Genomic DNA, 25,082 nt, shown 5'->3' with positions numbered 1-25,082 from the left:
AAGATTCTTCTAAAAATAGAATGGTTATGCCAAAATCCAAATGTAGAAAAAAACACTTCCAACCATATTTGAATCCTCTTTAAAGCACTGACTTTGGCAAGGAGACAAGAAAAAACAGGGGGGGAAAAGGCAAAAAGAGGAACAGCAAAGACACTTTTTCTTTTATCACATGATTGATAACGATGATGACAATACATATTCAAATTCAAAGGGTCACAAACACAGCAAACAACTAATTTCCCTAACTTCGATTTTGATTTAAACTCAAGGTTGATGGATGATAGCAATCAAAGGACTAACCCACGAACTGGATGATCCAATTATATAATAAAGTCAGCAATCATCCCTATTTTTTTTTTCTTTTTTCTTTTTTCTTTTTTGGATTTTGAGTTAAGATTATTATGATTGAGTGCTCTTGATGAGATAGTAGAAGGAGGAGGATGATGAAGCTCACTTGGCCATCATGACCTTCACAAATTCATCGTAGTTAATCTGCCCATCGCCATCCACATCAGCTTCTCTGATCATCTCATCCACCTCCTCCTCTGTCAGTTTCTCGCCAAGATTTGTCATCACATGGCGGAGCTCAGCAGCGGAGATGAATCCATTCTGATCCTTATCGAACACACGGAACGCCTCTTTCAACTCTTCCTCTGAGTCCGTATCCTTCATCTTCCTCGCCATGAGGTTTAGGAACTCTGGAAAGTCGATTGTTCCATTTCCATCAGCATCCACCTCATTGATCATGTCCTGAAGCTCCGCCTCTGTTGGATTCTGACCTAACGACCTCATAACAGTACCAAGCTCCTTGGTTGTGATACAACCTGAACGATCACAACCAAAACAGAAACTGAGTGAATCCAAATTCGTAATATCCTAATTTTTCACTCAGATTCAGAAGGACTAATCATCACATCACAGAATAACAGAGATTCCACGTTTTATAAATCAAAACAAAATTCGCTAAATGATGCAGGGATCCGACACCAAACGAAACGAATAGATATAGAAAACCGAAATCCAAGGGAAAACAAAGATCTGGTAGAGTGACGAGAAGACGAGGAGGAAGAGCAATGCAGAAGGAAAAGCAACGCTGAATCAAAAGAAAATAGAATAGAAAAAGAACGAACCGTCGCCGTCCTTGTCAAACAAGCTGAAGGCCTCCTTGAACTCAGAGATCTGGTCATCGGTTAGCTGATCCGCCATTGGTGAGTACTGGAGAAGGTAATCAAATGCAGTAAGCTTTATAATCAAGGAAACGATTGAGAAGAAGAAGTACGAAGTATAAACCTAAAGAGAGGAAGTTAGAGAGAGAGAGAGAGAGAGAGAGAGACGGCGGCCACCGGACGGAGAAGAGAAAGAAGACTAAGAGAGAGGGTTTTTTGGTTGAAGTTTTTAATCGTGAAAGGACGGAGGAAGGAGAATTAGTATGATATCGATAAGAGCGCTCCACCTCTAGTTTAAATGCTTTGAATCTAGACTTTTCTTTCTTTCTTATTTACTCTTTTACCCTTCTTCTTTTTTCCTAATTACCATTTCCATTTTCACCTTTTGTCATTTTCCTTTTTAAATTTTTTTTTTTCTAGTCATTCAATTTCCCAATTTTAGTACTTGTCCATAGCCTAAGGTAAGGCGGTCTGTAAGAAGGATTTATGATAAGACCTCTAAGTCTAAACGCTCACAAGAGAAAAATTCTTTGCGAGAAAAGTTAGTAGTTCGCAAAGAAAGTTATGCGATGAGACCTTAGGAAGCTGTTAAGTGGTTAAAGTTATTCGCGGAATGGTATTAAGCGAGAAGATGTCAAATCTGATTTGACAAGGGTTAACTTGTAAGATTAAGGTTTTAAGCATTACTAAAATAAATTGAAATTTTACAAGTGTAAATTTGAAGTAGGAGTTGGTAGTCGGATCAAAAGAACTAGGGATGACTAATCCAAATTAAAAGAGTAGTATAAACAGATGATCTGGGTAACTAAGTAGGAGATGATGGGAGTCTTGTTGAAATGCTAAAGTGCTGCCACTTGGTCTTCACGAGAAGAGGAAAGTTGAAGAGTGAACGCTTTTCTTTCAAAGTTTTGTGAGTGTTTTCCTTAATATTTTATGTCAAATGTTTCCTTATAAATCTCTACTGATTTGAGTTAATGATTTCGATTCAAAATAATTCTAAGAGAGATTTATATGAAAGAGTGTTATGATGTTCAAAGAATGATTTGATCTTAATGTTTATGATATAGTTTGTAAACTATTAATTACTTCCTTTGAATAAGCTAACTTTTATGTGAAATCTCTTTAACTTCTTCCTTTATCCTTATATCTTCTCAAGGAAACCCATTTTCAACTCACCTTGAACTCTTTTGAAATCTCGACAACCTTGGCTTGCATAAAACTAATTCTACCAAGCTTGCCCTAGCTCCAACGAACTCCTAATCAGATTTAGAGCCTAGTACAACAATAAGAAACTTGTAAACTTGCTCTAAATTGTCTTAAAGAAGGAAGGAGAGCTTTAACTTACCTAGACCTAAACCTTAGGCTCTTAACCCTTCCTATTTAGCTCTAACTTGCCAAAGACAACAACTTCTTGGATACCTCTTGCCCGAACATTCAAACCGATGCTTGGTCAAACTACTCTCTTCTGGGGCTTCCAAACTTCCAAGAACACTAAACTCTAACCACAGTTCTCTCTGCTCTTTTCTCTTAAGCTTGAAATGGCGAGAAATGAGGGTTTGTTGCCTTTAGGAACACCCTTTGCATTCGAAAAATGCTAATCTTGCACATTAGAAATTTTCATAAAAACATTTGTTGTGTGTCTAATAAAGCATCTCGGTTGAGATCAGCTCGAGATCCACCGAGATTTGCTTCTTCTCGATTGAACAAGCAACGAGAGCTTACTCAAGAACCCTAAAATGTCCTTTTTTGCTTCCAATCCTAGGCAAATAAAGCCCCAAGATGGCCTTTGTTATGTTTACCTTTTGCTCTGAGTTTCCAATCTCAGCCAAACACGCCTTTGAGATTGCCCAGAAGCACAAATCCAAACCTTTCTGTCCTTCATCTCGATCTGTCACAGCCTCAAGAGCACTAAGATTTCACTTCTGCCTTTACCCTACCTCTTATCTTTGTTGAACAAGATCACGTCCTAAAGCCTCTGTCTTGAGATTCCTTTTCCAAGACACTTACCTTGGCTAACAACCAACTTTTCCTTAACTTCTCTTCCTATCAACTCAACACAAATTCAACCTCAACATTAACTTGAACCAAATCTTAAAGTTTCTCTTTCTTTTACCAAAGCTTAACAAGTCCTAAAGGTTATAAAAAAAATAAGGACTTAGTATTGAGGGAACCAGGAAAGCCTGAAATCAAATTTGTAGGCGACAAGAAAGTGGAATTAGCAAGCTTAATATCCGTACTAAAGGTAAGGAACTTGATCAAGAAAAGGCATATTGCTTATCTTGCCCACGTGATTGACACCCAGGGGGTCAAGAATAACCTAAAAAGTGTACCTATAGTCTGTGAATACTTGAATGTCTTTCTAGAAGAAATGAAGGGATTTCCACCAAAAAGAGAAGTTGAGTTTACATTCGAAGTTGTGCCGGAACAACAACAGTCTCTCAAACCCCTTATCGAATGGCACCAAGCGAGTTAAAAGAATTGAAGGATCAATTAGAGGAATTGCTGGAGAAAGGTTACATCTGACCTAGTACTTCACCTTTGAGGAGCCTCTGTTCTGTTTGTAAAGAAGAAGGACGGATCAATTAGGCTATGTATTGATTACCAACAATTGAACAAAGTGACAATAAAGAATAAGTATCCCCTGCAACGAATAGATGACCTCTTCGATCAATTCAAAGGGCCTTAGTTTCCTCCAAGATCAATTTGCTTTCAGGGTCTATTGCTTGTGTGTTAACCAATGAAGCCAAAGACTTGCTTGTGACGTGTAAGTTAACTTAGGACTCTGAACTTATTATAAAATGGTTGTTTGTACGTTTATGGTGTGATTATGTGTCATTGAATACGGATCATTGCATACAAAATGTTCTTCAATATACTCTTCATCATACGAGTTGACATGATCATTGCATGCAAGAGGCTCCTGATGTCTCCACCACTTAATTTCTTGTCCTCGTTGTATAAGTTTTCGTATTGTTTTCTCAAGTGTAAATGATGAAGAGGTACACAGTAAGCATTTTGCATGCTACGATCATGACCCATGACTCATCGCCTAGAATCAAAGCATGTTATACAAAGAGTTACGGTGAGGGCATTATGCGTGATGAACTGACTTAGTGATGTATTGCACTTGCGTTACACACACAAAATTAATAAGTCCAAACCAACAACCAAGTATATCATCAGGCGTCATGGAGAAAAGGACACTTATCTTCTAAGAACAGGATTAGAGATGCCTAGTCCTAAGGTTTGGAGTTAGGGACGCCTAGCTTCAAGGAACAGAATTGAGGATGTCCTTCACTCTAAGGTTTGGTTTTAGTATTGATTAGCTCTACCATCTCTTGAGCAGTACATTTTTGGTCTTAAACAATAAGAAATCAGTACTTATGTACTGAGTTTTAAAATGTTTGACTAGTTATCGTATTTATATTATCATTATGTTTGTGCTTTCATTGTTTATGAAATATCGTTTTAAAACCTAATCACTCACTAGGCTCATTTAGCTCAAACTTTCAAAACTATTTTCCACTTCCAAATAGCGGTCGTGTTCTCGGAGCCTAATACTCTATTGTTTGTCTGCTGAAGGGTTTTGTTCTTTTTGTGTATGTGTTTTGTTGATTTCCAAATAATGTATATTAGGTATTTTGATAACGTCAAACTTAGTTAAAATTTGTTGGTGTAGGAGTCTATTTTCATGTAATTATGGTCTTTATAGATTGTCTATATAAAACTTATGTAAATTTTGTTTAATGAATGAGTTGCACTCCAGTTTTGTTTAATAGTTATGTAATTGGCATCTGCTTGCATTTTATTTAAAGGTTAGTGGTTAAAGGTCAATTGGTCTCGTTCAAAAGGGAAACGAAATTGGTAGACTTCACATCCTCTCTCGGGTCAAGAGTAGGTGATTCGAGAGGGGGTGTGACATTACATAAGATTAAAACCATGAAATATCACTTTTACGTTATAATATCATTGACTATATAAAACAAACTATTTTGATTATTAATGACATAGCTAACTTAATCTTAATTCTAAGCTAACTATGAACATCTGTTCACACGAAATTATGCTTAGATCTACATGGGTGAGGGTAGCTCAGCAACGTTGGCCCAAAAGTCTCTCATTGTAGGGGTAGAATCGAGTGGATAGCTAGGGACATAAGGTGCAAGATGAAATTCACTCCTACCCGCTTTAGGGTTAGTAGATATGTTGTTCCCTTAAGAACTAAATCTAGGTCTTGAATAAGGGGTTCACCCTCTTATTGGCACAAGAGAGATTTGATTTATAGATTGGACTTAAAACCAATTGTTCAATAGTGGATCGGTGAGACTTAAGGAGCAAGGCGTAATCTTGGATGTGATATTTTGACTTAGTTGAAGGTACGAACAACTTGTGAAGGATTGCCTCAGTAATCATGGTTATATTAGATGGACACAAATATATCTATAGTGAAGGGAGTGCAACAACAGGACTATAGTGGAATGACATGTTAGCTAATGAATGTTGATTAGGTTGGTCTCAAGGGGTTTAGCTAGTTAATCTCAAATCATTGGAGCCCATGATCTATAGGTCCATTAGGTTACCTTACTAACTCATATGGAATAAACTCCAAAGAGTATGAGAGAATAATTTGACAAATATATGTGATATAGCTGCCAATTATCAGTTTGATAGAGCTTTATGTTAAAATGTAATTTCAATATCAAAAATATGAATGCAGATTCGTATCCGTTTGAGATAGAGCTTTATGTTAAAATGTAATTTCAATTATCAATTTGAGATAAAGCTTTATGTTAAAATATCATTTCAATATAAAAAATGAATACAGATTCATATTTGAAAGCTTGGAATCGATGAAAATGGTCAAAGTTGTAAAAAGACAAAATGTTGACATTTGACTTTGAAAAGTCAAACTTTGATCGACTTTATATTCAAATGTGATTTGAATTTTAAAAAAATGATTGCGGACTCATGCTCGAAAGGTCAAAATTAGTCAAGATGGACAAAATGATAAAAAAAAGTCAAAGTTTAACTTTGACATGAATAGTCAAATGATCATATTGTCTTTTGACTAAAGTTAGTGGGAAAATCCAAAATTTTGTTTCATAATCCCACTAACACTTAGTGGGATAAGTGGCTACATGGGATGTAAACACCTAACTCACTAAGTTCCACTAATGATTAGTGAAATGTTAGGTGTTGAGATTCAGTAAACTAATTACATGCATTTTTGCATGTAATTTGGTATAAATAGGCAACATTTCAAATAAGCAAAGACTTCTGGTATTTTTTTTTATGTTGTTGACTTACAAAAGAAAAAGATTTCTCAACTCTCAACCTTATATCATACCTTCAATTTTCATCTCTCTCACTTGATTCCTTCACTTATCGAGTCCCACAACCCAATTCTAAGTTTGGAGAATAACGGGTCAACACTAGTAGTGGTCACAGGTTCGTGTTCTTGAGGAGATTACAAGGATAAAAACGCTTCAAATGTATGGTTCTCTATTAACCATAATTTTGTTTAACTAGGGTAATGATGGATGTTAGTTTCTAAATGGTTTAGATGCATTTAAGGTAAAACTGATTCGTAATTCTGTTGTGCATGTCTACTGCTTTCTATTATGACACGCTTGTCATGAGACAAGGCGATCAACTTGTGACACGAGTTATTGTTGAAATCTAATAATATTTTTAAATGGTTTAACACATTTAAGTAAACCAATAAGTCTAGTTATGCAATTGGATCTTTCATATTTTTTGAAGATTGATTATAATGGTTAGCAATTTTAGGAATAATAATCAAGTTTAGAGCTACCTTTAAAGTGAAATTGCAATGCAATGTGATAAAGTCGACTTCTATAGTTAATAGACTCTTATGATCTTATTGATATTGATAGACTATAAATTTTGTTGATATATTTGTAAAAAAAATTACTACAAATGCTTTGAGTCTAATTTCTATAAATTCAAACTGTATATAGCAATACAATCATCACTCATACCACTATGATTTTCTTATCTATAAAATATATCACATATGTTGGGGGAGAGGAGAAAAGTTTGAGATTGTTGTTTTATCATCGTCCTACAAGTAAAGTGATATATTTATTGAAAAATATCTAAAATATATCTAATGTTCAATAAATATTGTTTAGTAAAAAGATGGATATCTCTGGCTCATTCAATATCATATGATCACTTAACCAAAAACCGGAGGGCTAATGGTTATCATTTCCCATCTCATGAAAAGAACCCTTATACATGTTCAGAAGTAAAGTGTTGAACAGAAAGCACATAACCTAGTAAACAAATAAATCAAACCTTAAGATGTAAACATAGAAATCGAACCTTAAGATGTAAACATAGAAATCGAACCTTGCGATATCAGACACAAATATAAGAGCATCCACACATAATAACCAGTGATGTATTCAAAAAGTTGCACATCCTTGATAACACTAGACAGATATAAATTTGAAGTACTTCCCTCAAAGTTGCAACTCAATTTAAAGTTGATCACAAAGCAGCACAAACCCAAATTACGCAACACAACTTTTCCTAAGAGGGAAATAGAAACCCAAGAATAGTATGTTTCTGCATGGCTGCCAAGTTCAAGCTCATGTTCAATGATTAAATCAGCGATATCACAACTCCACCAAATTTGATGATTGCTTGCTTTTTGCATTTTCACTAAGGGACGGCAGAACAATTGACCAAGGGAATTGAGCACGATGAACAAAAGACCTTTCCCCGCTCACAATGACTTGACCATTCCTCCCATGGCAGAAACCTTAATCACATTACCGAACTTTCTGCTGTCATCTCGTTTCATCTTCATCGTCGTCATCACTACTGCCCGCGAACATGGCAGCCATTTTCGTCGCCAATTTTGCAGCCATTTCTCTCCTTTGAAAATCAGGCATCAACCTCAAGCTGTCACGCATGTTTCCTATCTCAGACATCAATCGTTCTAAATCCTCGAGATCAAGATGTTTTCCCTCGCATGGATTCGTAACTTGATCGAGTTCTCCATCCATAGCCACAGGGTTTTCTTCACCCTTCGTCTGTTTGCTGATATTTTGACATGCCCGATTTTGCTCAGCAATGTCATCATCTTTTCTATGAGCTCCAGCATCCATGGACAAACCTTCTCCATTCAATGAGCAACCTTGGTAATCAGTGTCATCCCAAGGCTCAGCTGAACCCGCAGATAGCACTTCGTAGTCAATTTCAAAATCAGATTCTTCTTCTGACAATTCTGATTGAATAAAACAAAAAAGGCAAATACTTCGAATTTTAACAGATGAAAAAATGTACTGAAGGTTAATGTCATAAATAAATAAATAGTAATAAAAGAACCTTCTTTAGGTAATGATGGCTTGGTAATCTTATCTCCAGATTTTAGAGTCATCCCAGGCCACATATGAGCAGAAAGAGCACCATAGAGCCTTTGAACTCCTTGTATATCACCATCAATTGATAAACCTGCATATAATAGTATACTTATGTCATTAGAAAAAACAAGACAGGGATGAATGTGACACGGAATTCATAAGATAGTCCAAATCATCACCTTGTTGGATTTCTTTTTTTAGGACAAATGGAGTAGAAAAATTTGAACCACGGACCTCTTGGTCCTCAACAGATACAGATGCCAGTTGAGCTAAACTCTTGTTGGTTTCTACGGTGCATTTACCAGACCAATTTCAATCTCCTACCACTAAATATGTAATATGAAAGGGATAAGTTTCTCAAACTCAAGCCAGTATCAAGGAGGTTCCATAAGGAGGTTTCATTAAAATATCTCAAGTAATTACGCCTAGACAGTTAGATAGTTCTTTAATTTGAACTATGTTGGTTTTCAAAACTGGAGCTATCCACCACTCGGTCCTCTCTCTGAGAGGTTTGTTTCTATTTCTATATGCACGATCGTATATTAATCCAGAAATTGTGAACTGGAAATACCTTACTAAGAATTAAGAAATCGGCAAGATTATACTTGCAGAAGTCAAATAAATTTTGGTCCAAACAAATAAAAAGGAAAACTAAGTTGAGATTCTTTGGGCTTCTACGTTCTCAAATTTTATAGTAATATCTGAATGTAAATTAGAGAGGAAACTTCTCTTTTTTTTCACCTCCAATGGAAAACTATTATGTTGAGATGATTACCTTTTTTTTTAAAGAATACCACACTGACGAACTAACATACATACATACAGCATCCGAGCCAATAGTAGGACAAGAATCTTACATTGATCAAAATCAGCATTAGACGCACAAGCCTCAAGGAACTCAATATTACGTTCAATGCACCACTCCAAACAGGACCTCCTAGTTTCCCAAGAGGAATCTTCGTCTCCCAGTAAACTACTTCCTTCAGTTTCAGAAATTCCATATTCAGCTGTATCAGAATAATCTATAGAAGAGTCTTTAAGCCTCTGTTTTTGCAGAAGTTTCCTGTACTCCATATGAACTGGATGACCTGGAACAAGATCTACTTTATTTCCTATGCATAATAATACATCAAAGTTTTGTAGATCAACACGAGTGGCCCAGTCCTGAAGTGTCACAAGAGATGAAAGCTGCAATGAAAAAATGGTAGTAGGCATAAGAACATATGACATCAACAAGAAATCGATCAATACTATTCGAATTTAGAAACTAGACTCCCAGGAGACATGGGATTAGAGAATAAACAAAATTATACGATGCAAATAAAAAGGACTAACGTCGTTCATGTCAAAGACCATGACCAAGGCAGCCAATTGGTTGAACATAGGCAAAGCCTCGATGGAGAAATCCTCATGCAAATGAGCCACGGATACAGAGACATCAGCTGTGTAGTATTGTGTATTGATAGTCCAACTGGTTGCCAAGGAAAATAAAATCCATTTTCAGCTCAAATTTACATCAACCAACTCAGGAAATGCAACTAATTTTAATTTTGACCAACTACATAAAAGGATACATTGATAGTTGAAAGAAGAAAAATGAAAAATGCTTTTATTCACCCATGGACTGAAACTTGAGAGGATGAATTCAAAGCGTCTTCAAAGTCCACAGTGAGTAATCCTACAATTTCAGAAAAATATTGGGTACCGAAAATGATTAGTTTAACTAATGCGAACAACAAAGAATTATGCTTCTTTTTATAGTCCATCAATGTCAGGTCATGTGCATCTAGAAAATCCCCAATAACTTTACAACATTAGTCACAAAGGAAAATTACATAATAAAGAGAAAGAAAACATATAACTAGCAAATGCATGTTTTCCTTCTATGAAATTGTGGCCACTTTTCTCTATTACAAATTATTAAACCACCAATTCATCCAAAAGCTTAAGCTGGTGGTTGAAGGCAACTTTAATTATATATCACCAACACTCCCCCTCACTTGTGGGCTTGAAATATTTGAAAGGCCCAATAAGTGGAATCAATTTCACCTCACTTTTGAGTTTGAAATATTTAAAGGCCCAACAAGTGGAAATTGATTTTAATTGGGGAGGAAACAAAAATTCAGGGGCTTCAACACAGGACCTTCCTGGACCACCTGCTCTGATACCATATTAAACCACCAATTCATCCAAAAGCTTAAGCTGGTGGTTGAAGACAACTTTAATTATATATGAGAATATTCTACGGTGTTGAAAATCCAATCATTATTATACTATAATAATCAGCTTAATAAACTGCAACAATTAAAAATTGAAATAGATTGAATTTAGATGGTAAGAGAGAGAATTACTAGATAGGAGGGAGCGCTTGCCAACATTCGAAGATCCAACTAAAAGGATGCCAGGTCGACTCTCCAAAGGAATTGCATTCAGAGGTAATTCTCCACCCATGACTATTCTTTAATTTAAACTCCAACTTTCAAATTGTTTTCTAAAAAATGTACCAAATAAAGCACACGTGAACAAATGGGCAAAGACCTTTGAGGTTTAAGGAGGTGTAGTGTAGTTGAAGAATCTTCAAGCATAAGATACAAGTTGGAGTTGATTAAAAATCCTTTACCATCATTTAGTTTAATTAATTTAGAAAAAAGTCTTTAATTATGTGAATGATGATAGCAAACAGCAACAACAACCAAAGAAGAGACAAGGGCATACAAACAGAGAAATTATATCAGCTAATCCTCCCCCTCCCACCACCACCACCTGACTTATTTTAGTAATGAAAGTAACTAACTAAATCAAAAGTTCACCACATCCACCCATCACATTGTCTGAACTTTGAAGAAAAAGAAATTGAATGAGTTATAAGATCTCATTCAGTGAACTGTGTACTTTCCAACAGAAACTTTTGTCGACAATTCATCCTGTTCCAATAAAAATCTCTATAGTACTCAGCAAACAGTGCTTCATTCCTCAAGTCTAAACTCTTAAGAAATGAAATCCTTCATTTCATCAATCTACGAAGCCACACTGCCACAGTTCTCGTCTTACCAAAACAAACCCATTCCACCAGCTTAGTTGTGAAGTATAACCTCACCAAGTGACAATATTTTCCCTCTCCCTTTCCATGCCAAAAGAAATCTGTAGGAATCCACACCTATCCCTTAGAAAAGAATAAACAATTGCAAGAGTTCCTTCTCTATGGAGAATCCTACCTAATCTCACAGCTACCTTGTTCAGAACCCTGTTCTGGCAATCCTACAAATCTTACAGCAACCTCATCTTCAATTAATACTCTGTTGTTAGAAACTTTCTCATACTCTTGCCTAAACCTCCCGATCAATCAACCTGCTTAAACTATCACTAGGCAACACAAATAAAAAGCGAAGGGTAGGATCTTCCACACTTCCACAGACATGCTAGCTAGAATATACCTTTTGGAACTCCCAGTCAAGAAATTATTAACCTAGCCAGAGTTGAAATTCCACGTAGACTCAAAACCCTTTTCCCTCAACATTTTCCGAGGAAACCATCAATTAGCATGAATGCATGATAGCTTCTTCCAAATCAGTTTTAAACTATCAATTTTTACACCCTTTATAACTCCTACTAACAAGTCACAACTGAACTGATCATTTAGGAGGTTTGGGCTTCAGAAATTAAGACATATCAAACAAATATTCACTTTGACAGTCAGAAAAATGAAAAAGAGACCAAAATTTGAAGACGCTGAAATTGTAAGACGGGACTAGAAAACTGATAAGGGGGTAGAGGAAAGGGGAAGAGAGAGACGGACCTTAAATTTCAGACGCAGGAGACAAACGCCGGAGACCAACAACGAAGATCACCAACCTTGAAGATGTCAAAGATGATTGACAAAGACAATGGGAGAGACCAACAACAAAGACGACATTAATGAAGCCACTGAAAATCCCAAATTTGGCCCGCCTAAAATACCACCGAAAATTCATTCCTCGCTAGAAAATGGCCAAATTTAAGCAGTTTTGGAGTTGGCTCAGGAAAAGGCGAAAGGCGATGCCCCATACTCAATTTTTACTTTGGGCTCCAAAGTGGTCCTTCAACAGTTTCTTTAGTTTGTTTTGGTCCTAAGACCAAGGACTTGCGTCTACATTCCTAGTATGGTCCCTTACACATTTTCTTAAAGTATAGGTCGAGAGGGGAGCTCCTTAGTGAAGTACTAAGGTACTAATCAAACGATCGAAAAATGGCCAAGGTTTCCAAAAAATGACCAAATTTTGGTCAGTGCAAAAAACCATTGAAAACACATTCCTCGCTGGAAAATTGGCCAAGTTTAAGAAGTTTTGGCTGGCGTTGGTCCTAAAATAAGGCAACTGGCGTTGCAGACTCAATTTTTATTTAGGGGTTCAGAGTGGTCCTTCAACTGTTTCTTTGGTTTGTTTTGATCCTAAGCCTTTCTACTTCACAGATTCTAGGATAAGGGCTTGCGTCTACGTTCCAGGTTCCTTTACACATTTTACTCAAAATATAGGTCGAGAAGGGAGCTCCTTAAGGGAGTACTAAGGTACTAACCAAACGATCCAAAAGTAGCTAATGTTTCCAGATCAAATTTTGGCTAATATAAAAACCATAAAAAATTCATTCCTAGCTGGAAAATATGTCAAGTTTAAGCAGTTTTGGTGTCAGTGCCAAAAAAGGTGAACAACAATGTATCGTCCTTATTCTCTCCTTTTCCCTCTCTCCTGTATCATCCTTATTCTCTCCCTCACCAACAAACTTCCATGCTCAGGCAATCCAACTAAAAATTGTTCACAAGTACACCTTCAAACTTATAGCATAACCACATCCCTCTATATACAAGTATACCTCTCCAGTCTCCAGGGTGGGTCATTAAAGTATGTGATGCGCAATAGCCCAAGAATATCCATATCCAGTGGGAGGGGAAACAGAGCACTTTTACACAACTGCTAAATTGAAAAACTTTTTTCAACAATCAATAGAAACTGGACTGAAACAGCGTACTTTTAAGTTTCTATGATCTAGATGTTAAGCATAATCCTACAAAGGTCGCATCACCAAGATCGAAGAACAAAAAGGAAAATTGTTACTCATACTGAAAAATAAACATAGGCAACAAACTTTGAAATCAATAGCAATCGACCACTGATCCGTGCATAATTTTCAAAGCATTCAAAGTTAACAAGACACGATGCAAGAATATACCAATAGAGCTCCAAAATCAAACATCAGAAAAAAAAAATCATTTAATTTCAGAAAACACTTCGGGTTACTAAAACCCCAAAAGAGAAGTTTCACAGGGAAACTGAAGCATTGTTAGAACTCTTTATTCCCATAAAGCAATGTCTCGGAGCCGCAATTCATGGAAGTGATACACGAATCAGATGCCTCAGCTTTTAATTAATAAAAATACTGAAAAGGAAGTGCAGTGATTGCTAAGACTAACTCCAAATTCTCAAACTTTAGCATCGGAAGAACAAACCCTGATAGAAACAAATGTTCCAATCGACGGCAAGAACAACCAAGAAAAACCCTAATTCTCCAAAATCCCCCATCCCCATTTGCACATTCAAAATAAAGTAACAAGAACAACAAGCCCATTTCTCCCAATCGGAAAAGAATAAAGCAATCAGTAACTAAAGAGATCGAAAACAAGACGATCGAAATGAGATTGAGAGCGGAAACATCATAGGGAGTGAGAAAAACAAAAGTCAGAAACAAATCAAAGGGGTTGGTGTTAAAGTGAGAAAAAAGAATACCCAGATGAGAGAAAAAAACAACCTTTGAAGAATCTCCGTGGCTCTGATTATTCTCAGGAACCAAACTCCGAATGAAAAAGAAAAATGGGCGGAAACAGACAATGAGATAATCAAGAGAAAACGAAGCTTCTTTCCTTGAAATTCCTTGAAATGATTGATTGAGGATTTAGAGATCAGCGTTTGAATGTTTATTTATGGATTATAAATTTTTGTTTTCAAAAATTTATGTAATAAATTAAAATATGTATATTATTGGAAATAAACAATGTTTTTCTCGAGAAATTTGGATAAATAATCTAGTTTTTAAAAATAATTATTGAAATTTTTTTTTCTCTTATGTCTTGGATTAGACATTGTATTTTTTCTTTTTTTAAAAAAATAATTTCTATTAATTTAAAATTTCATCTTCTCTTTCTTAATATCACTAATTTTGTGAAAATTTATAATTGTATTTTTCATTATTAAAAATGGTTTTTGAATTGTTTTTTTTAATAATGACCCATAATTGATAAAAATTAAATATAAATTAAAATAGTTTTTAATAACCAAATTACATTCATCTAGAAGATTAAAAAATATCAATATGTTCCACAACCCGAACGTCGTCGATTTCGAGCTGGTTATCGTCATCAACTTTGAACTCTATGTTGTTCTGGCTCTTCTTGGTTATATGGTTCTTGTTGGTACTCTTGTCGATCTAATATCTCTTCAGGTGCTTCATAATACATATATTTGTTATGTTCTTTATGGCCACTTTTCGTGTCCATGCATGTAAGAAGTTGATGGATCGGCATTCATGTATGAAGACGATGGATTGACCCTTGAATCATAATTTCTTGTATTGACCTCAGAATCATAATATTCTAAACCAAAATGTTGGCACTATCATCATTGGAGTACCATAACCAGTTTGGTTATGTGTCTGTGTCATAGGAGGCACTTGTTCCACATTATGTGAAACTTCATTGAGTTCAACTTCTTCCACTCGAACACGTCCCCTAATAAAATTTCTTGCATATTTAAGAGGAAAAAAAGGTACCAAAAGTGAGTTTCACAAGAAATAATTTGAAGCATCAATGGTGAAACATCAGTAAATGGGTGAATAAAATTCTGCATTATGGAATTACAAATTTCTCCATGTGACATAACTATTGTCTATAGGACTAAGAAAGAAACCTATAGACTATACATTACCAAACAGTTCAAAAGTTTACTCAGTTTTAAGTTTTTCCATAGAATCTACAACTCAAGGTTGACCAAGAAGTGAAGGCCTATAGAAAGCATGGCTTTGTGCTAGCTCGATGCGGTCTCGAGGATCATTCAAAGTCTCATCCCGCAATGCTTCAAGTATAGCTTGAGGTGTTCCATCCCTAATGACCCAAAACACGGAGAAAAGGGAAATGATCATTGAAAAAACTTAGAGTTCGAGTTTGGATTAGGTTCAATTGAGCATGAAGTAAAGTTCATAGAAATATCTGCAGGCTAGTTATTTTCAGAATATGATGTGCAAATTTTTTTTTTATTTAAACAAAAAATGAAAGAATACAATGATGTGCAAATTATAATACAGCAACTATGTGATGTATAAACATTTTGAAGTTTTAAGGAAATTACCTTTTAATCAGTATTTTATATAATGTCTTTAAGATTGGACAGAGTTGCACAGGAGCAACAGGTTTGTTGTCTTCAGGATGCAACACATTAAGGCTCGACTGACTCAGAATTTCATAGAAAGCACTAACAGCAGAAACTCCCTGCAAAACAGAACAAAGGATCTTTTCACCACTATATAGTGTATATATCTACCTAGATTCGTATGAATTTTAGTGAGATTGTGTGTACATGGATACAGATGTATTTTAGTGAATTTGCATGTGTGCATGTGTATATGTGTTAGCATGTGTGTGTAAGGCCCCCAATTGTCCATACATAAAACGAAGGGGTAGAAAGGTAAATGTGCAAGCACCTAATAATGAGGGAATAATAGAGAAAGATCGTGCAGGTCGGGCCAACGGGGAGGAATGAGAGGCAGTGATATAAATGTCTTTTTGGGACTAAGTAGCTAAGTTTTATTTTGATCATCTTTTCATAGGGGGGCTACTGTAGCCTGAGAGAATATTCAGCTTGCTTTAAGGAAGCCGGGTATGTTTTCTGATACCTTTTCTTTGTTATTTGCATATTGTGACTGCTGTAACACTCTTTTTGGCTTATATGTAAATAAAGTATATCAGAGTGCTGCCTCTATTTTGCTATTTGTGTAGGTATTTTAGTGCTATACTTGTAGACTCTCTACAATTGGTATCAGAGCCCTCACACTGGAGGTGGTAACACGACTAATGACTCAAAGACAAATAGAAGAGAGAGTAGATGGAACCGAAAAGGAAATCATGGGCTTGAAAGAAACGATTCTGGAGATGAGGAAGACGGGTCCTATAATGATTATGTCAAGAAATTCATCAACTATTCAGCTCCATGGCCACATATGGCCGAAAGTGTGCTCAGCGACGCATTTTTTACGGGTCTGGAACCTGCCCTCCAAGCAGAAGTGATCAGTAGACACCCTCAAACCTTAGAGGAGTGTATGAAGGAGGCACAACTGGTGAACGACAGGAACTTAGCACTGAAACTAGCCAAGGCAGAGTGGGGAAGAGTGGAACAAAAGGGAGGAGAAAGTGCAGGCAAGAATTAAGTCAACAGAGAGAAAAATATGCCATAACTTGGAGCATACTTGTCCGAATTGCGATTTTTTACTGTCTGCATAGGTTGACAAGCATTTCAATTACTAACTTTTCAATTTCTTACTCCAGCCCGGTGTTGTTGGTGAAAAAGAAGGATGGAGGATGGAGATTGTGTGTTGATTATCGAAAATTAAACCAAGTGACAATCTCTGACAAGATTCCCATCCCAGTTATCGAAGAGTTACTAGATGAATTACATGGAGCAACAATATTCTCCAAATTAGACTTGAAATTAGGGTATCATCAAACAAGGATGAAGGAGGACGATGTGGAGAAGACAGCATTTTGCACTCATGAGGGCCATTACGAGTTCTTAGTCATGCCATTTGGACTCACCAATGACCCGACTACTTTTCAGTCCTTAATGAATCAGGTATTCAAACCTTTCTTTAGACGTTGTGTTCTTGTGCTTTTAGATGATATTCTAGTATATAGTGCTGATATTGATGAGCATGTTAAACACTTGGGAATGGTTTTTGCAGTCTTGGGGGATAACCAGTTGTTTGCCAACAAGAAGAAGTGTGTAATAGCACTTTCTCAAATCCAATATTTGGGGAATCTAATATCCAAGAGGGGAGTACAGGCCGATGAGGAAAAGATTAAGAGTATGATCAATTGGCCGCAACCAAAGGAAATAACTGGATTGAGGGTTTTTGGATTTAACAGGCTATTATAGAAGATTTGTTAAAAGTTATGGAGAGATAGCTGCACCATTAACTAAGTTGCTACAGAATAATGCATTTAAATGGAGTGATGAAGAAACAACTGCCTTTGAAAACCTGAAGTTAGCAATGACTACAGTACCGGTACTAGCTTTACTGATTGGTCCCTACCTTTTACTATTGAGACTGATGCTTCTGGTGTGGGTTTAGGGACTGTGATATCTCCAAAAGGCCACCCTATTGCTTTTTTCAGCCAGAAACTGTCTCCAAGAGCCCAAACCAAATCTATTTATGAACGGAAACTTATGGTTGTGGTACTTTCGGTGCAAAAGTGGAGACACTACCTTCTTGGGAGGAAATACACCATAATTTCAAACCAAAAATCTCTCAAATTCTTGTTGGAACAAAGAGAGGTTCAACTCCAATTCCAAAAATGGTTGACAAAGCTCCTCGGCTATGATTTTGAGATATTGTATCAGCCTGGACTCCAAAATAAAGCTGCAGATGCTCTTTCAAGCATGGAACAGCCGCTGGAATTGAACACCATGACAACCACTGGGATTGTTGATGTGGAATTGATTTGGAAAGAAGTTGAAAAAGATGAACAACTTCAGAAGATTATAAATGACCTGAAGAGAAATCCTGAAGGAGGCAAGCATCAGTGGATTAATGAGAGACTGCTATACAAAGGAAGAGTGGTGTTATCCAAGACCTCTTCTCTTATACCAAGGTTACTGCATACTTTCCACGATTCTATCCTAGGGGGCCACTCAGGGTTTTTGAGAACCTACAAAACGAATCAGTGGTGAATTATATTGGACAGGAATGAAGGCTGATGTAAAGAGATATGTTGAACAATGCGACATTTGCCAATGAAGCAAATATGAAGCTACCAAACCTGCCTGGGTGCTTTAACCCATACCTTCCGGATAGAATCTTAGAAGATTAGACAATGAATTTTATTGAAGGATTACCCTTGGCCGGAGGAGTTAATGTCATCATGGTTGTGGTTGATAGATTGAGTAAGTATTATTACTTCATACCCCTGAAACACCCTTACTCTGCTAAGCAAGTAGCTTCTATCTTCCTTGATAGAGTGGTAAGCAAACACCGCATTCCCAAATCCATTATTACAGATAGGGGCAAAATCTTCCTGAGCAACTTTTGGAAAGAGTTATTTACAACCATGGGAACTATTTTAAAAAGAAGTACTGCTTTTTACCCACAGACGGATGGGCAAATGGAGAGGGTAAATAGATGCCTCGAAACCTATTTAAGGTGCTTTCGTAATGAACAGTCACGGGAATGAGATAAACCAATCCCCTGGGCAGAATTGTGGTACAATACCACCTTCCATGCATCCACCAAAGTTACTCCCTTTCAGACGGTTTATGGCAGACCACCTCCTCCCCTGTTATCTTATGACCTTAAGAAGTCCCCGAATAATGAGGTGGAAACCATGTTAAAGGAAAGGGACTTAGCCTTCAATGCCTTGAAAGAAAATCTATGTGCAGCCCAGAATAGGATGAAGAAAATGGCTGACCAGAAACGAAGAGAGATGAAATTCAAAGTAGGAGACGAAGTTTATTTAAAGTTAAGACCTTACTGGCAATGCTCATTAGCTAGGAAGAAGTGTGAGAAGCTGGCACCTAAATACTATGGACCTTATAAAATTATTGAAGAGATTGGAGAAGTTGCCTATAGATTGATGTTACCTCCAAAAGCTATCATTCATAATGTATTTCACATTTCTCAATTAAAGTTGAAGCTGGGAAAGCAAGCATGAAATACAACATCTGCAATCGATCCTAACAGAAGATTTTGAGCTGCAACTGTGGTCTGAAACTGTGCTGGGGATCTGCTGGAATCAAGAATTAGGAGGAAATGAGTGGTTAGTTAAATGGAAATGTCTGCCGGATAGTGAAGCCACGTGGGAATCAGTATACCAAATAAACCAACCGTTCCCTAGTTTCCACCTTGAGGACAAGGTGAACTTGGAACCGAGGGGTATTGTAAGGCCCCCAATTGTCCATACATACAAAAGAAGGGGCAGAAAGGTAAATGTGCAAGCACCTAATGATGAGGGAATAATAGAGAAAGATCGTGTAGGTGGGGCCCACGGGGAGGAATGAGAGGAAATGATATAAATGTCTTTTTGGGGACTGGGTAGCTAGGTTTTATATTGATCATCTTTTGATTGGGAGGCAGCTGTAGCTGAAGAGAATATTCAGCATGCTTTAAGGAGGCTGTGTATGTTTTCTGTTATCTTTTTTTGTTATTTGCATATTGTCACTGCTGTAATCATTCTTTTTGGCTTATATATAAATAAAGTATATCAGAGTGCTGCCTCTGTTTTGCCATTTGTGTGGGTATTTTAGTGTTATACTTGTAGACTCTCTACAGTGTGCTTGCATAAATGAGTGTGGAAATGAGTGTGTTTCCAATGAAAACAACTTTCACTGAGAGAAAAAGGAAAGAATCCAAAACCATAAGAAAAATACAAATCCACAAAAGAAGGGAGCTCTGTTTACAAGGAGGGACTCCAAATATGCAAAATAACACCATAGAGTAATTACAAAAGGTCCTTCAAAATTGAAGCATAAAGAGAAACATGGGAACAAACAAGGGACCAAATCTTAAAAGGGTGTTTGGCCAAAGGAGTTTGTGGGTCCCACTACTAAAAAATGTCAATTTCATACCTTATTAACTCCTAAAATTGTGCACTCCAGAGTTCACAACTCCCTAGATTTCATAACTCCTCTGAGTTCACAACTTCACTTCTTGCCCCCAAGTGCCCCCAAAAGAATCTCTTTCTCATCCCTCGAAAAACCTTACTTCCTTTCACCCCACAAAACCCATAATTGCACATACCCTTGGTTAGCCATAAAAAGTCACCCATCTCCCCCCACAAGGTGAGTTGTGAAGATCATAGAAGTGTGTGTGCACACATGTGCGCGGTGCATCTACAAAAACCACTCTTCTTGAGGAGATCATTACTGAATATAGGGGCATTTCTTTCAGAAATTAGTGGTTCAAAGTTCCAAACGCAGTTGGTGAAGCTTTAACAAAGAAAAATGCAAATGATCCTCACAAGAAGTCATAATGGCGCAAGAAACAAATGCTGCTATTTTACCTGAATCATCCCTTTGCCACTAATGCTATCACCCATATCTAGGTTAAGTGCACCCTTGGCCAGCATTTGCCCATACCAGGCATTACGACCTTTCAACAAGGTCACATACGTGTCAGCGAGCAAAGGCCCAGCTAGCTTCTCAGGTTCTTCAGCTAGCAAGTAAGTAATGAATATCATCTCTGAGGTACAATGAGCAAAATATACTGATTTGCTGGTAGCACTCTCATTGGTAAGGGCTGCCACCATTCCTGAAAGATCAAAATGGAAAGCAATGACTATGGTATAAAACTTACAAAATTGGATCATTAAGAAAACTACCGTTTTGAGTGAGAGAGAAAGATTAGTCCAGGCCTAGGACGTTCTACAAAGATTGAGACACTTCAATATCGTGAATGTACGATAATAATGATTGAAATGCTAGACCGGAACGCAAGGAAAGTTGTAGATAGGCAGATAGACATTTGTAAAAGAATTTGCCATAATATTGAAAAAGATTCGACTATTCAAGCTAGGTGATTGCAAAACAGAATCCAGTCAAAACAACTACACCAGAGTGCCACCAAAAACAATTATTTAAATGAAATCTTGTATAAATTGCAATGGACGTGAAAAAGAACTAAAGCAATTGCTATAACATGAAATGTGAAATATTTGATAAAAAATTGTCGCAATCAAACTGGTTGTCAATTTGTCATTGATTATTTTCCTAAGGATTGAGATAGAATATTATTTCAAAATTCTAAATACACCTGGAGTATAAAGAGATGACCAAGCTCCTTCTCAATCAAAAGTGCTTTTTTATTATCGAATTATAAAATCACAGTTCCAAACGAAAAAACAGAGAGGTAATTTCCATCACCATTGAGATAATTAACTAGAAAGTATCTACCACTTGCCTGCTCCAATAGCGTAGACATTTTTCAGACCACCCATGACTTCATGTGTCACAAGGTCACTATTGTCCCAGACAATAAACTGAGGTTGTCTCAAAAAGTTTGCAAGTGGTTTCCTCCACTTCTCAGCTCCGCAAATTCGAGCATTTGCATATTCCTTGTTATAAATTTCCGACGCGATATTCGGTCCACCAAGATACAATATATTCTCTATAGGCACTCCAGCTGGGAAAAATACATGTCAAAGTTAAGATGTGGTTGTACAGATAGATGTAAAGGAAGAAGAAGAGAAAGGGATAATAAGTAGAAATCTTTTTGTTTCATCCAATATTTACTATCATTAACAACTTGGTAACATTTAACTTCAAGAATCGCAAGATTATAACAAATTATTACTAAAAAAGATTCCAGAAAGAGCCCAAAATGTTTCTAACTCCAGTATTATAGTACAACTCTTATGTTTGTAATTTCACAAACACAAAACCCACTGAACTAACAATGAGATGCATACTTCATAATTCAAACTTCCTCAATAATCGAGTATCTCAGTCTTTATAGAATCTTTGTGAGATAATATTCTTTCCCCTGCTAAGAACTCAAACTCAGACAGAGATTCACTCCTTTACAGCTAGCTAGCAACGTAAGTGAAAATACAAACAAAGAAAATAATCCCCATATTTAAGGATCATGTTGTACAAATGAATAAGTGAAAATAGAGCAGATGAAATGCTAAACTTGGTCAGAATATCTTACTTGCACGATTGATCATCAGAGTAGGAGTTATTATGTGGGGAACAGGTTGCAGAGCAGCTTCTATACCCTTTGCCAAAGAGATAATAATAGGCACTGTAATTCTCTCTTTCCAATATTTACTTATCTCTTCAAAAATCTCCCTGGTTTCAGTGGAGGGTAAGCCATTGACTACAATGTCAGCATCCCAAACAGCCTCCTGCAAGTTAGTAACCACCTTCAAAGGGCAAAGTGGTGTGTCAATCATGTTCAAGCAAAATCCATCTTTCAAAATCTCATCTGCATACAGCACCCGATCACCTAGCCTTGCTTCGACGTACTTTAAATAAGCACATCGCCTAATCAGCCTCCTCAGCACATCTTCCCTTGAATTGATCACTTCAAAGAGGTGTTCTGCTGTGACTTTATCCACAACTCTTCCTGCTCTTCTCCATATCCGGATTTGAACCTTCTCTCGAAATTGACCATAACTATCTTGAAGCAGAGCTGCAAAAACACTCCCCCATGCTCCAGCTCCCACACCAACGATCCTCAATGGATCACCATCAGACTTACCTATAAGCCTTCTAAGTTCATCAAGCTTATCTTCCAATCCATTGCAGTTATGAGTTGAACCATTTGTATGTGAGGGACTCATTGTCTCACTCTATGAAGAAAAACCAGCCCCAGAAACAAAAGAAAAGAAACAACCCCAGGAGAAGATGATGAAGACTCTAAATTATGCAATTCTTCAAGAGGCTTATATTTATGTGGGTTGTTCAAAGAATCTACAGCATACAGATCAAGTAGTTGGAACAAATGTCTAAATCAAATCAGTGGTGTCTAGAGTTTTAGATTGGTTGACAAGCTTGCTGGCCAATTCTTTTCTCAGACAAGAATGCTCTGCTTTCATCTAATCACCGTTAAAGAAAAGGGTTTTTCAAATTCCACCAGTTTCTAAATCCTTCATCCAACCACCATATGAAAAATCCCCAAGTTCATTGCTCTTTCCGACAGAGTTCGTTCATCTACCCACACCCAACCACAAAACACAATTAAAATAACGAAAACAGAAAACAAATATCAATATATTCAAATCAAAGCCCAGTAAGTGTGAAAAGGGACAAAAAAAAAAGTCAATTACGTGGGTCTAGTCATCAACTCGACGGAAACTACAAAGTGGGGGAGGGGGGGTACTGGAAGGGGTGTTTAAATTCGAAATCACAAGAGCAATATCTTCAAAACAACGAAACCCACCTAAAAAATTCGAAGATCCCACAGCCCCAGCATTAATGGAGGACAGCACAAGATCTCACAAACCCATCAGACAAAGACAGCAAACTCAAGAGAACAAGAAAGGGAGAAAAGGCCACTTGAAGGAGAAGAGAAAAAAGCCAAAAAAAGTGGCGATTGAAGCCGTGAAAAATGGATGTAAGATATAGGTTTTTATCAGAGATGAAGAATGTAAAGAGGAAAAGAGAAGACGAAGGAGGAGGAGGAGGCATTGATGACGGTATGGTGGAGTCAAGGCTTTAGGCTGCACTATCTATCTGTACACAAAAACTGCATTAACTGAAGAGGGCCAACTTCCCGACAAGCAAATGCATATGCTTCTAATAACTACTAGATCTCCAATTGGATTAAGGTTGAAGGGGCCTTTCGTAACTTTAGTAGTCTTTTTTCTTTCTTTGAAATAAAATTATTTAGACCTACTAAATGGTGAATTACAATTATGGTTCAAAGACTTTTTGGATTGCCTCTATGGTTAGTTGTAGTATTAAGAAAAATTTATCCAACCCTAAGTTCACATGGTTTTTTTGGACAAAGATTGATTAATTCAATCACATTGTGACAAATACAACAATGCAAATAGAATAAAGTAGGTTAGTTAAATAGAATATAGTGAGCTAATATTCGGTCAATCTATGTACTTTGGGATTTATTCAGTTTTGATTCATCATCTTGATTGAAACGGTAAACATGCGCACCGAAAAAAATTAACAAACTTTACTCTAGTTGTAACTAAACAAAATTTAATAATCAACATGCATAATAACATAATATAAACAATGATGAGGTTAATAGAAAAACTTGCCTTTGAAGTTTTTCTTCTCTTGTATTCTTTTCACGAATTTGAACAACAAGTGTTATTATTTAAATTAGTATAAGAACAATATGGTAATTTAACATTTAAATCAAATTCAAAGTTTCACTTTTTCAAGTAAAAAAGTCAACATTTTGATTTTTTACTATTTTGTTCATCTTGACTAATTTCGACATTTCGAGCATGAATCCGCATTCATTTTTCCGAAATTCAAATCGCATTTGAATATAAAGTTGGTCAAAGTTTGACTTTTCACAACTTTGTCATTTCCATCAATTTTGAGCTTCTGAATATGAATTCATATTTAAAATTTAATATTTAAAGCATATTTAAACATGAAGCTCTATCTTAAACTTATAACCAACGACTATATCAAATATATTCGTTGGTTTCTCTCTCTTTACTTAATTCGAACAATTCGAATTATTCAATCATAATGTTCTAAGTTGATTCCTTGTGAGCTAGCGAGGGAACCTAATGGATCTATAGATCATGGGCTCTAACAAT

General features: G+C 36.5%; 3 protein-coding genes across 6 annotated transcripts; all 3 read right to left on the bottom strand.

Annotated features, from left to right (window-relative positions):
* Window positions 1-43: 43 nt before the first annotated feature.
* LOC101205905 (calmodulin) lies at window positions 44-1,444 on the bottom strand. Of its 3 annotated transcripts, none has more exons than XM_031883896.1 (3): window positions 1,335-1,444; window positions 1,131-1,215; window positions 44-824 (listed from the first exon to the last, which is right to left on the bottom strand). In XM_031883896.1, exons 2-3 carry the CDS (start codon window positions 1,204-1,206, stop codon window positions 451-453), a joined length of 450 nt encoding a protein of 149 aa, XP_031739756.1. In that variant the 5' UTR covers window positions 1,207-1,215; window positions 1,335-1,444; the 3' UTR covers window positions 44-450. The 3 variants fall into 3 exon arrangements, with proteins under 3 accessions (XP_031739756.1, XP_031739755.1, XP_031739757.1); XM_031883895.1 differs by having other exon boundaries at window positions 1,291-1,438; XM_031883897.1 differs by having other exon boundaries at window positions 1,344-1,362.
* Window positions 1,445-7,515: 6,071 nt separating this feature from the next.
* LOC101203083 lies at window positions 7,516-14,490 on the bottom strand. Its single transcript, XM_011655458.2, has 7 exons — window positions 14,339-14,490; window positions 10,912-11,051; window positions 10,178-10,238; window positions 9,896-10,031; window positions 9,418-9,748; window positions 8,526-8,651; window positions 7,516-8,424 (listed from the first exon to the last, which is right to left on the bottom strand). Exons 2-7 carry the CDS (start codon window positions 11,009-11,011, stop codon window positions 7,985-7,987), a joined length of 1,194 nt encoding a protein of 397 aa, XP_011653760.1. The 5' UTR covers window positions 11,012-11,051; window positions 14,339-14,490; the 3' UTR covers window positions 7,516-7,984.
* An 871-nt stretch (window positions 14,491-15,361) lies between these two features.
* LOC101203567 (glycerol-3-phosphate dehydrogenase [NAD(+)] GPDHC1, cytosolic) lies at window positions 15,362-24,060 on the bottom strand. 2 transcript variants are annotated; one of them, XM_011655457.2, is made up of 6 exons: window positions 23,729-24,060; window positions 22,496-23,499; window positions 21,746-21,967; window positions 20,850-21,097; window positions 15,931-16,070; window positions 15,362-15,686 (listed from the first exon to the last, which is right to left on the bottom strand). In XM_011655457.2, exons 2-6 carry the CDS (start codon window positions 23,127-23,129, stop codon window positions 15,563-15,565), a joined length of 1,368 nt encoding a protein of 455 aa, XP_011653759.1. In that variant the 5' UTR covers window positions 23,130-23,499; window positions 23,729-24,060; the 3' UTR covers window positions 15,362-15,562. The 2 variants fall into 2 exon arrangements, with proteins under 2 accessions (XP_011653759.1, XP_031740207.1); XM_031884347.1 differs by having other exon boundaries at window positions 23,616-24,045.
* Window positions 24,061-25,082: the final 1,022 nt, after the last annotated feature.

The sequence above is a fragment of the Cucumis sativus genome, chromosome 4 (assembly GCF_000004075.3).
Source record: "Cucumis sativus cultivar 9930 chromosome 4, Cucumber_9930_V3, whole genome shotgun sequence".
Taxonomy (NCBI): domain Eukaryota; kingdom Viridiplantae; phylum Streptophyta; class Magnoliopsida; order Cucurbitales; family Cucurbitaceae; genus Cucumis; species Cucumis sativus.
This window is presented reverse-complemented; position numbering and strand designations above follow the sequence as displayed.